The sequence below is a fragment of the Leucoraja erinacea genome, chromosome 2 (assembly GCF_028641065.1).
Source record: "Leucoraja erinacea ecotype New England chromosome 2, Leri_hhj_1, whole genome shotgun sequence".
Classification (NCBI taxonomy): domain Eukaryota; kingdom Metazoa; phylum Chordata; class Chondrichthyes; order Rajiformes; family Rajidae; genus Leucoraja; species Leucoraja erinaceus.
The window spans coordinates 62249480-62263079 of NC_073378.1; the positions used below are offsets into that span (position 1 = coordinate 62249480).

The 13600-nt window shown below is 44.2% G+C and overlaps 1 protein-coding gene across 1 annotated transcript in view; it reads left to right on the forward strand.

Annotated features, from left to right (window-relative positions):
* Positions 1–13600, forward strand: part of LOC129710642 (band 4.1-like protein 4B) — a 212797-nt gene that overhangs the window by 157411 nt on the left and 41786 nt on the right. The window contains exon 16 of the mRNA XM_055657793.1: positions 4686–4864. Within this exon, the coding sequence (XP_055513768.1) occupies positions 4686–4864 (179 nt within the window). The remainder of the gene's footprint in view (positions 1–4685; positions 4865–13600) is intronic.

Here is a 13600-nt window from a genome sequence, read left to right on the forward strand (position 1 = left end):
GGGTTTCCTCCCAGTGCTCCAGTTGCCTCCCACATCCTAAAGACGCGTGGGTGTGTAACTGTCAGTGGGATAACATAGAACTAATGTGATTGAGTGATTGAAGGTCAGCGTGGGCATGTTAGACCAGAGCTTGCTTTCAAATTGTATCTTTCTATCAATTAATTTAGCCATTCGGGCAACTGAATGTCATTTATAATTACAAAATATGATAATTTTGCCCAATATGCCTCTGCCTTCCCTTTGCAAAACATTCCACTTAATTCTGCCCTTCGAGCCAGCAACCACCATTCACTGTGATCACGGCTGGTCATCCACAATAAGTACCCCATTCCAGCCTTCTCCTCATATCCCCTGACTCTGCTATCTTTAAGAGCTCTACCTACCTCTCTCTTGAAAGCATCCAGAGAATTGGCCTCCACTGCCTTCTGAGGCAGAGAATTCCACAGATTCACAACCCTCTGTGTGAAAAGGTTTTTTCTCATCTCCGTTCTAAATGGCTTGCCCTTTATTCCTAAACTGTGGCCCCTGGTTCTGGACTCTCCCAACATCGGGAACATGTTTCCTGCCTCTCGCCTGTCCAATACCTTAAAAAGATCTCCTCTCATCCTTCTAAATTCCAGAGTATACAAGCCCACCCGCTCCATTCTATCAACAGATGTCAGTCCCGCCATCCCGGGAATTAACTTTGTGAACCCCTCAATTACAAAATGTCCTTCCTCAAATTTGGAGACCAAAAATGCACACAATACTCCAGGTATGGTCTCACAACAGCCCTGTACAACTGCAGAAGGACCTCATTGCTCCTCTACTCAACTCCTCTTGTTATGAAGGCCAACATGCCATTGGCTTTCTTCACTGTACCTGTATGCTTACTTTCAGTGACTGATGAACAAGGATCCCCAGATCTCATTGTACAGGTGCACAACCTTTTATCCGAAGATCCAAATAACGAAAACCTCCGAATAGCGACATTTTTTCAGTCCTTGAAAAAAGGTCTTTGAAAACGTTCACGGAGGACGGCCCGCAGAGGTGACAGCGGAACCTCCGGTCGGTCCTCGAAGAAAGGGGAACTAAATCCCCATTCATAAAAGAGAAGGTGAGGGTATATTGCGCGGGAGGGTTAATAATTGACAATCTGCTGCTGTCTGCCCTCTGAGTTAAAAAGTTCCCACGGTAGACTCACGATACACAGTGTATCGTGAGTCTTGCGTGGGAACGTTTTAACTCAGCGGGCAGGGAGCAGCAGATTGTCGCTCCCTTCAGTTTCACCCCACCTACACCCCTCTGCTTCCCGGCCATGTGTGTGACCCCTTCCCTCCCCTCTCCAGCTCCCCGCCCATTGCACCGGCGTGGGGGCTTTGCACTGTCTTCACGTCGGCAATGCCAGTCACCGGAGACGTCAGGACCAACGGGACACCGACCCCCAGGCCCACTGCAAGCACGGAGATCCCAGAGACCCACAGCCAGCAGCAGCCCAGCCCCGTTCCAACTCCAGAGGAAAACTGCAAACTAGCGGGAGACATCGGGACCACCAGAAGCCGCTCCCCGATGGGCCGCTATGGCGACAAGTGGCAGTTCGCCCACAGCCCGAGCTGTGCCCCCTCATCGGGACACCGACCCCCAGGCCCACTGCAAGCACGGAGATCCCAGATCAGCAACTCCAGTCCAGCCCCGCTCCAACTCCAGAGGGGCAGCTGCTGCTGGTGCGCAAGGTGCGTCTTGTTCTCGGGCTGTGGGCGAACTGCCACTTGTCGCCGTAGCGGCCCATCAGGGAGCGGATTCCTCTGGATTTGGGGGGGGAGGGGGGTATTGTGCTGTTTGATCGCCCCCTGCTATCCCAGGGACAGGGAGACAGGACGTTCACCAAGGGCGGCCCGCAGAGGTGACAGCGGAACCTCCGGTTGGTCCTCGACGAAAGGGGAACTAAATCCCCATTCATAAAAGAGGTGAGGGTACATTGCGCGGGAGGGTAGGAATCCCAAGACAAAGTTGAGTGAGCGTTCACCGAGGGTGGCCCGCAGAGGTGACAGCGGAACCTCGGGTCGGTCCTGGAAGAAAGGGGAACTAAATCACCTTCATAAAAGAGAAGTGGAGGGTATATTGCGCGGGAGGGTATATCGCCTACCTGGAAGAAACCAGACATTTTTTCCAGGATGTCGTCTGCACACCAAAGCTCACGTTTGGCGCCAAACGCACGTCGCCTCTGCTGCACACGGATATAAGAGTGTGAAAATGTCGCCTTAGGGCATGTAGCCCCGCTAGGGTGACATGAGTGCGGGAGGTGATTCAATGCTGCGGTCACATTTACAAATTCAGGAATTCATTCAACACACTGCATTTCATACAGACATTTATTCTGCAAGAAAAAAACTACACTGAAGACTCAAACTCGCGACCGAGGAACTGCCGGGATCAAGGCGCAAACTCGCGACCTTGCGGATATGAGCCGGGCACTCTACCACTGAGCCAGCCATTAAAATCTACGTAAAAAATTTCCATTCCGAAGACCGACAAATTCCAAATTACGAAAAGTGTCTGGTCCCAAGGCTGTCGGATAAAAGGTTGTGCACCTGTACTTCCCCTTTTTCCAACGACACCATTCAAATAATAATCTGCCTTCCTGCTTTTGCCACCAAGTGGATAACCTCACATTTATCCACATTAAACTGCATCTGCCATGCATTCTGCCACTCACCCAACCTGTCCAAGTCACCCTGCATCCTCATAGCATCCTCCTCACAGTTCACACTGCCACCCAGCTTTGTGTCATCTGCAAATTTTCTAATGTTACTTTTAATCCCTTCATCTAAATCATTAATGTATTTTGTAAATAGCTGCGGTCCCAGCACTGAGCCTTGCGGTACCCCACTAGTCACTGCCTGCCATTTTGAAAGGGACCTGTTAATCCCTACTCTTTGTTTCCTGTCTGCCAACCACTTCTCTATCCATGTCAGCACTCTACCTCCAATACCATGTGCCCTAATTTTTCCCACTAATCTCCTATGTGGAACCTTATCAAAGTATTTCTGAAAGTCCAGGTACACTACATCCACTGGCTCTCCCTTGTCCATTTTCCTGGTTACATCTTCAAAAAATTCCAGAAGATTCCACAAGATATTACAAGGCTTCCATCTTTGTACATTTGGAAAATATCACTGGGCCATTCATAGAAGATCCGTGTAGTCACAGTCCACTCTCAATCAACACCATTCTTTTGAGGTACAGATTATTTGGATTCCATCCCATTACTGTGTATTACAATGACTACACTTCAAAGGTAATTAATGGGCTGAAAAACATTTTGGACCTTTCTAACAGTAACTTTTTCTTCCGTATATGTTATGTACTGTATAACTGATTTTCTCATGACTGAAAACAAAATGTTTGAATTATTGATCAAGGGTAAAATTCCTTGCAGGGTGCAATCTTGATGAATATTATTTCCATAGTACACATTTTATAACATTTTTGTGTGCATTGTTTTGAAACTTTCCACCAGTATTTCATATCATCTAGTTACATCAGTGCTTTTTTTGTGACAGTAAGAATATACTCCTAAAATGTTACAAACTAGATTATCAAATGTATAGAATTTTAAATTACCTGGTATTACAATACTATTACTAAAGTTTAAAAAAAATAATAATTAAACAATGCGGTCAGGCCCTTAAACAGCTTAAGTGGCTTATAGGACAGCAATCTGCCATGGGCACCATCAGGAAGGAACGATGTACGTGCCACCACATTTTGTCTACAAAAAAAGTATTGGTCACATCACCATATCATGCTTTTCCATGAACATTCCTCAGTGATTTTAGAGATAATTTGTTACTAGGTTCTGTGTAATCTCCAGATTATGTACAATTTTCCATTTTGGCACAAAAAATATAGAACCATGTGATCTGAATGATGAGAGATTGCAGGGTTCAGAGGTGCACATTGAACTGGGTGTTCTACAGGATGACTTGTTATAAGGAAAGTTAGTATACATGCATAACAAGTATTTGGGAAAACTAACAATGTTATTTATGTGGAAGAACTATTCATTCAATGGACAGGTTGTGTTATAAGATTGGCCCAGGCTAGGTTTATATTCACTAGAGTTTACAAGAGTGAGAAAGTTATTGATTGAAACACACATTTCTGAGGGTGGAAGTAGAGAGATGTTTCTCCTGGTTTGAGAATCTGGAACTGGGGCCATTGATTTTTAAGACACGAATTAGGTGAAATATTTTCTCTAAGGGTTGCAAGTCTTTGGAACTTTATTCAAAGGACGGTGGAGGAAAAGTTTTTTAATACCTTAAAGGGATGTAGATTAATGTATGATTGGCAAGCGGATGAAAGATTGCCAGTAAAGGCGGGAATGTGGAGTTGAGGTTATCTTCAATTTTCCCATTAAACAGTGGAACGGGATCAAGAGCTGAGAGGCTTAACCTTACTCCCAATTTGTTTGTTTATATCTCACCTTCTGAATGCCTTTGGTAAAGTAAGTACTGCTCATTGACAATGCCATTTAAACAAATTAAGAAAAAATGAAAGACTTGGTTCAAAGGCTTGTAAAGATTGATTCATTTAATTTTTGTAGTGTTATTACCAACTATTTTGTAATTTGATGGCAAATAGCTAACGTTTTATTTGATTTCTCGTGTAAAGTGTTCTTGACTATAATGCACCTAAAATTACAGCTATCCTTTGGTATCGCCACTATTAAACAGCCGTGATTTACAACAATTCAGTTTAGAAGAGAATGGGGGAACACCATTTACTGGGACAACTACTGGAAGGCAACACCTACAAAATTGTGGTCTGATTACTTTGGAGTTGGAAGACACAGATGCTTACTCTGGAATGCCAAGTCCAACCAGTAAGTTTTAGTGTCAATGTGGAGTTAAGTTGAAAGATGAAAATAAATAAAAAGTTATGTTGTCTTTGTTAACATATGCAGTGTTAATGCTATGGCATATTGTTTTCTGATCCCATACTTTGCATTAAAAGTTTGCCACAATGGCATAACACATATTATTGATTGTTTTTAAAAAGCTTGAGAGTTTTTAATGATCTTCACAAATACAATGACATGATATTTGGGAGTAGATAGCTTAATTTGACCAGTGATAGGAGCAGAATTAGGCCATTTGGTCCCTTCAAGTCCACGCCACCATTCAATAATGGTAGATTAGTCTCTCCATCCTAACCTCATTCTCCTGCCTTCTCTCCATAACTATGTCAGAGTCATAGAATCTGACACCTCTGTCAGATAACTTTTCCTCTGCTCATTACATAATTTAGTGATCTGAGTTAGGCACTCAAATGTTTCTTAAAGCCATTTATACAGTTCATAGAAATCGTCTTTGCTGCTAACTTACAAAATATCTTTGTAAAAGCTCTGTTTCAATTCCCACAAATTTATAATTTTAAAGTGCAACTCGGGCATTTTGAACTCTTGAAAAAAATGTGGACATGATTTTATTGTTGCCCTTTATAATATTTAAGACTTCTGTAAGCCTATTTTTATAAAGCATCGGGAACAAATCAAATTAATATTGCAGTTATTTTTTCCTACCATACATTGGTGTGATGACTCCAAAGGTCATTGGAGATTATAGTTAAAGGAAACTAGTTGTGTTCTGACTCGTAACATTCAAATGTCAACACCAAATTTGTATGCAAGTATAGGGATGCAGTATCTAATATTTTACATCTTTGTGAGCAAGCAAATGAGGCTATGTTTTCACTCTCATTCAAGAGCTAATGGCCCTAAAAATACAGTACAGGTGCACAACCTTTTATCCGAAAGCCTTGGGACCAGACACTTTTCGTAATTCGGAATTTTTCGGCTTTCGGATTGGAAGATTTTTAGCGTAGATTTTAACGGCTGGCTCAGTGGTAGAGTGCTCGGCTCATATCCGCAAGGTCGCGAGTTTGCGCCTCGATCCCGGCAGTGACTCGATCGCGAGTTTGAGTCTTCAATGTAGTTTTTTCTTGCAGAATAGGAGAGAATAGGGAGGGTTAGGCTGGGATCATTCTCTGCGAGATGATCTTAGTGCGGGAGACAAGTGTAGGAGAGGTGTACTGACTGTGTGGGCAGAACTTTGGAAGTGATTGCCCACCATTCTCAAAAGCCGCTGTGTCTCCCTGTCCCTCCAACTCCAGAGGAATCCGCTCCCCGATGGGCCGCTACGGCGACAAGTGGCAGTTCGCCCACAGCCCGAGCTGCGCCACCCCAAGAACAAGATGTACCTTGCACACCATCAGCTTCTGCCCCTACGGGGAGCGTGTTCCTCTGGAGTTGGAGCGGGGCTGGGTTGGAGTTGCTGATCTGTGATCTCCATGCTTGCAGTGGGCCTGGGGGTCGGTGTCCCGATGAGGGGGCGCAGCTCGGGCTGTGGGCGAACTGCCACTTGTCGCCGTAGCAGCCCATCGGGGAGCGGCTTCTGGTGGTCCTGACGTCTCTCTGCTCCTGCCCAGGGGGGTGGCCGGAGACGTCGGGACCAACAGGACCCGCTCCCCGATGGGCCACTACAGCGACAAGTGGCAGTTCACCCACAGCTCGAGCTGCGCCCCCTCATCCGCAACCCGGGTTCCTCTGGAGTTGGAGCGGGGCTGGGCTAGAGTTGCTGCTGGCTGAGAGTCTCTGGGATCTCCGTGCTTGCAGTCGGTGTCCCGTTGGTCCTGACGTCTCCGGCCACCCCCCTGGACAGGAGCTGAGACTGGGAACTGTACCGCCCTTGCCCCCTCCCTCTGCAGCTGCAAACAACCCCACTCTCCTGCTCACCTGCAAGGGCGGTACAGTCCCCAGTCTCAGCTCCTGTACAAGGGGGGTGGCCGGAGACGTCACAGCCCGAGCTGCGCCCCCTCATCCGCAACCCCAAGAACAAGACGTACCTTGCACACCATCAGCTTCTGGCCCTACGGGGAGCGTGTTCCTCTGGAGTTGGAACGGGGCTGGGCTACTGCTGGCTGTGTGTCTCTGGGATCTCCGTGCTTGCAGTGGGCCTGGGGGTCGGTGTCCCATTGGTCCTGACGTCTGCAGTGACTGGCACTGACCTGCTGGCATCGCCGACGTGAAGACAGTGCAAAGCCCCCGCGCCGGTGCAATGGGCGGGGAGCTGGAGAGGGGAGGGAAGGGATCACCCACATGGCCGGGAAGCAGAGGGGTGTAGGTGGGGTGAAACTGAAGGGAGCGACAATCTGCTGCTGCCTGCCCGCTGAGTTAAAAGGTTCCCACGCAAGACTCACGATACACTGTGTATCGTGAGTCTACCGTGGGAACTTTTTAACTCAGCGGGCAGGCAGCAGCATATTGTCAATTATTAACCCTCCCGCGCAATATACCCTCACCTTCTCTTTTATGAATGGGGATTTAGTTCCCCTTTCTGCGGGCCGCCCTCGGTGAACGTCTTCAAGGACCTTTCTTCAAGGACTGAAAAAATGGCCGCTATTCGGAGCTTTTCGTTATTTGGAATTTCGGATAAAAGGTTGTGCACCTGTACTCCCTTACTAGAGCATTGTAGTTTTAGTTCAAATTAAGTGTAACAATCTCAATTTAATGGAGTGTTTTAATTCACAGTATGTAGACTTTAATCATTTGTCCACTCCGTTATCTACCCCCCAGTCCCAGTTTTGTATCTTACTAAGAATCCTAAGAATCAACCATATTTGGTATGTCTGAAATCACACATGAAATCACAATTTTAACCAAGTTTTGTGCTTTATAAATGGAAACAGTTCATCGAGCAGATCTTTACCCAACTTGAACAGTGCCACTGAAATGCCACAGTAGACTCACTCTTTGTACTGTAACTAGTTGTTAGCAGGGACTGATTAGATAGTATCTACTTTCCTGCTGCTCTGGTGAAGGGTTGAAACGGATTCCTGTCAATTGAATCTGCTGTTCATTAACAGAAGGATGGTCTATGACTAGACTCTGGATGTAAAATTAGTTCACTAACTGTTAAGCCACATGCTTTCTGACTATTTGGTATTATAGTATATTGTTTTTACACTCAATCATGTAGCAGATATAATTAATGTATAATATTTTCAGAGAATGCTAAGATGAACAGTGACATAATTGATGTCATTGAGTTCATTATGTCAACTGCAGGATGAAAAGCATTTAATTGAAATTGAGAGAAAATAATGGCTTTCATAAAATACTAGCTGATTTTGGTTATGCTCAGTAAGCATTATTTAAAATTGTGTCTACCTAAGCATTATTTAACATTGTCCCTTAACTTCATTGTATACATTTTAAATTGTGATAAAATTATACCAAAATGTGATATGTGAAATTATACCAAAATGTGATTTGGATGGTTTGTTTTTATTTTTTTGTTTTGTCTCTTAATAGTAAGTGCTTATTCTGCTGTATCATTTAAAGCCTGTTAGTGCTCTGGATATGGTTCTGATCCTCCTCCTCACTGACATTTCCTATTGAGTTCTCCACTCTTCTAACAGTTGTTGTATAATAGATCTGTCAGGTATTTCTTGTTGGCCTTTTAAAATCAAATCTATATTGATAGAGCCATTTTACTTCTCACTATGGGCAATGAGTCATGAGAAAATATCAGATGCTCTTGATTACAGATATTTTATTTTAAGCCTTTTATGTCTGCTGCTGTGACAAGATGGTGGCAAAAACTTATGCCTAATTTTGGTAAATGTTATTTACAAGAAAGCCAAAATATATTTTCCATTACGCTATATTCAGTTACTGCGAATGTAAGGATTTAAAACAGAGAAAATTAATTTTATTGGAATGACTAATTCATTTTTAGGGCTAATAAGAAGTATTTTTGTCTTTTTGATTGTGACTGACACTGATTCATGAGTCACGGAGTCATACAGCAAGTATGAAACTAGCTCTTCATCCCAACTTATCCATGCTGAACAAGATGCCCCATTTAACCAAGTCCACTTTGTCTGCATTTGGGTATTATCTCTCCAAATCATTCCTATGCATATATCTGTACAGTTATCTTTTAAATGTTGTTATTGTACCAACTTTAACTACCTCCTTCGACAGCTCATTCCATATACCCACCACTCCCTGAGTGAAAATGGTGTTCCTCTGGTTCTTATTAAATCTTTCACCTCTCTCAAACTTATGTCGTGTGGTTCTCGATTCCCCTACTCTGCATTCACCCTATCAACTCCTATAAGATCATCCCTTTGCCTTCTGCGCTATCTATCTATATTACTAAAAGTCTGTTCTTAACCAGTTTTGGCTTTCTGTGCTGCGATTTCCGAGAGTATGCCGCCACTTACGGCCGTCATTTTTGGCCACCTTGCTCAGAGCCCCCCTCCGCCGCTTGTGTGCCGAGGATTTTTCCTGTCGATGAAAATTGACAGAGATATTAATGTTTTTACAAAATTCCCCATTCTCTCTACTGCCCCTGCTGGAGGGAGGGGGAGGGACTATAAAACCAGGAAGTGGTGTGCCTCAATCAGTCTCTGCAAGTGGTGTGCCTCAATCAAAGCTCTGAATGACACTGACAAATGTCTACAGCACTGTGAGTACCCTTAATTTGGTTTGAAAATGAATATATATGGTTAGAGATAAAAAAGCACTGCCATCAAATGGTTGTTTGGGTTTGGGTTGAAGTAAAAAGGCAATCTCTCCCCCCCTCCCTCTCCTCTCCCCCCCCCTTCTCCTCCTCTCCCCACCTCTCCTTCCCCCCTTCCTCTCCCCCCTCCTCCCCCCCCCCTCCTCCCCCCCTCCTCCCCCCTCTCTCCTCCCCCTTCTCCTCTCCCCCCTTCTCCTTTCCCCCACTCTCCTCCTCCTCCCCCCCCCCCCCCTTCCCCCCTCCCACCCCCCCCCCCCCCCCCCCCCTCTTCCCCCCCCCCCCCTTTCTCTCCCCCCTCTCCCCCCCCCCCCCACCCCCCTTCTCCTCCATCCCCCCCCCCCCCCCCCCTCCCTCCCCTCCACACACCCCTACCCCCCCCCCCCCCTCCTCCCCCCCTCTCCTCCCCTCCCCCCTCTTCCCCCCTCTCCTCTCTCTCCCCCTCTCCCTCTCCTCCCCCCCCCTCTCTCTCTCTCTCTCTCCCCTCCATTAGTGTGAGTGCGGGGGGGGGGTTAGTTAGTGTATGACGCTGCATGCGCCTCCCCCCCCACAACCGCACGTTGGGGGAACAGACCCAACGGGTCTGCACTTGGTCCAGTTAAGAATAAAGTCCTAGCTTGTACAATCTCTCCGTTTTAGCTCAGGCCCTCAAGTCCTGGCCGCCTCGTAAATCTTCTCTACACTTTTACCAGCTCAATCTGTCAGCCCCACCATTCCTCTTACGCACCACCACCAATAGTTATTTCGAGAATATCTCAAAACATGGTACGAGGGAAAGTTTCCTACTCTGAATTCTGTCTGTGCCCCTCATAATTGTGCGTACCAATATGACATATCCCCTCAGCCTCCTCTGATCTAATAAACCCAGAAGTACCATATTTTGTGTGTTGTTCTTTGGATTGGTGGAAAGTGAAAACATTTTATCCTGGAAATGTTTCTTTGGAGAAACTTGGGTTATAGCATTTGTTGGCCTATGCATTTTTCTGGTGTGTCATAGAGTGAAGCTGCTGGATGTTGCTGTATAGTTCCCTTTTTTTAACTCTCAAATGGGAAGTAATGTCTTGGAATGAGGCAGATCTGACATTTATTTTGGTGAATGATAGGGATAGGGGAGGAATCATGTTGATGATACTAAAATTACCCCTCTCTCCATCACTGGTACTAGTCATCTTAAATACCTTCTGCGTTCACTTCTGTAAAAAACTCACAAACCTTGCCATCAAGACAGAGACATTTCATCTGCATCTAACCCTTTCTCTTTGCCTACCAAGTACCCAGCACTTATCTCGTATGTCTCTGTGACTCACTTGCATATTCCTTCTTTCACCCACTATCAACCATACCTGCTCCTCTCCATTTCTGTCCCTTGATATCTATGAAAATATTACCTTTCTATAATTACCTTTTACTATCCTAGTAAAAAGATTATTTGATTATCAGATACAGCATGGAAGTAGGCCCTTCGGCCCACCAGGTCCACACTGACAATTGATCACCCATTTACACTACTTTCTCATCCACTCCATAAAAACTACAGTCAATTTACAGAGGTTAGTTAACCTACAAACTCGCACGTCTTTGGGCTGTGGGAGGAAACCGGAGCACCCGGAGAAAACCCGCACAGTTACAGGGAGAACGTGCTACACAGACAGCACCCAAGGTCAGGATCAAACCTGTGTCACTGGTGCTGTGAGGCAGCAACTGTGTCACTGTGCTGCCTGGTGATAGGCAAATAAAAGATGAGTGAAGCAGTGTGGTTAGAACTGTTGAATCGCATACCCTGCCAGTGAATATGGGGCTAAAAGTACTGCTGTTGTATTGAGCGAAACCTTACCCGACTTGATTCTGAAAATAATTTGGATCAACTGCAGTGAAATCAGTAGGGGAACCATCAATCATAATATCCTAAGATTGAGAATCCCTATGCAAAAAACACGTAGACCAATCAAGGTTAAAGTAGTCAATTGGAGAATAGCCAACTTCAATGCTGAATAGAGATCTGGCCCAGATAATGTGAAATCAAAACTAGGGAGACAAACATATAATTGATATTGCTGATGGCTCAGCAAAAGAAGATGTAATTGAGATTTTTGATGAGCTAAAACATGACAGAGTTGACGCTCAAAGCTAAGCAGCACTTAAAGTGAATAAATTACATGGTCATTATGGGATGCTTCCTAGCCTGCAGAGATAAGTTTGGGAGGAAACTGTAGAGGTCCTGAAGATAATATTTTCTACATCTACAGTGCCCTCCATAATGATTTTGGACAAGGACCCATCATTTATTTATTTGCCTCTGTACTCCACAATTTGAGATTTGTAATAGAAAAAAATCACGTGGTTAAATAACTGATGGGTCTTTGTCCCAAACATTATGGAGGGCACTGTATGGATTTATGGGTGATGGCTAAGGACTGGATATTTTTAAACATTTCACTCTTGTTTCAAAAAAGGTGATGAGGTAAACCCAAAACCTACAGACCAATCTGTTTAAACACCTCATCGGGAAAATTCTAGAAATGATAACGAAGGATAGATTTATTAATTAATTGACAGGCATCAATTAATTAGAAAAGGGAAGCATAAATTGTTAAAGGCATGACACATTTAACTACCTTGATGGAACTTTCTGAAGAAGTAACAAAGATTAGAAGAAATACAGGCTGGTAGAATTGGTGGATAAATGAAATTTAATGTTGAGAAATAATATATCAATGTATGTTTTGGTAGGAAAAACATGGACAAGCAATATAGACTGGAGTGCCAGATCCTAAAGGAGTGCAAGAGCAGAGAGATCCAAGTGTCTATATTCAATGATAACGATAGGACACATTCAGAAAGTGGTTAAAAAGGCAAATGGGATCATCTTTATAAATATAGATGGAGAGTACAAGAGCAAGGAAGTCATGAAGATATAAACACTGGTTCAACCACTGCTAAGGTACTGTGTCATGTTTTGGGCACCATGCGTAAGAAAATATACAAGCTTACCAGAATGATGCTGAGCTGAATTACTTTTATCATGTGAATAAAATCTGGGGTTATTTTTGGAATAGGGCAGGTTGTGAGGTGCATGTTATTTAAAATCATGAAGGAAAGAGCTAGAATATTCAGAGTGAAACTAACCCAATATAACTATACAAGAGCAGTGAAAAAAAGGGACAAAAAGTGAATCTAATTGGTAAAACAAAACAAAATTGACATGAGGAAAATCTTGGAAGTCTGGAAACCAATGTCAGGGCTGGTGGTGGAGGCAATTATTACATTCAAAAGATAGCTAGGTAAGTAGCTAGCTAGAAAATGAGTATTTTCAAGGAAATACGGTAAGGTCTGTGGAGTGGGATTAGCTGACTTGATTGTACAATAGTTTCCTTCCATGCTGTAATCGTTCCATAATTCTGAGAAGATAATGGTGAATTTAATCAGTCTTTGCACATACATTACTACAGTGTCTTGGCAGACCAAAGTCTCAGTCCAGTAATGGCCCTCTCACGGTGGGAGTCCACCCATGAGTGATCCCGAGTGAAAGAAAAAATCAAACTCGTGGTTGTCGTTCCAATGTGAAAAGTTAAAGTTTTGAAGGGAACTATTTAACTCTCGCAATGCAGCTTTCCCCACACTGCATGGTTCATTATTTTTGCCACTGTTTCTCAGATGAGGGCTTTTTGCTCCTTAACAGTGAATTGTTAGATCGCTGTAAAATTTTCCATTAAGATCTGACTAATCTTCAACATTTCACTTCTGGCACTCATGCCAAACCCACGAGTTACTCACGAGTCACTACGGTAAACTCACGGGCTACTACGGTATTACAATGAGTTTAAACGTTTCAAATTTTTCCTTCAAGAGTAAATTTGACATGGAAATCTTTCAACGTGTTGAAAATTTTTCACGAGTTAACAAGTTTCCCAAGTACCTGCCGTTAGCATTACGAGTCGCTAAGTTACGTTCACGAGTTCCGACGTTCCCGGTGCATTAATTCTACGTGATTACCACGAGTTTGATTTGTTTTTAACTCGGGATCACTCTTGGGT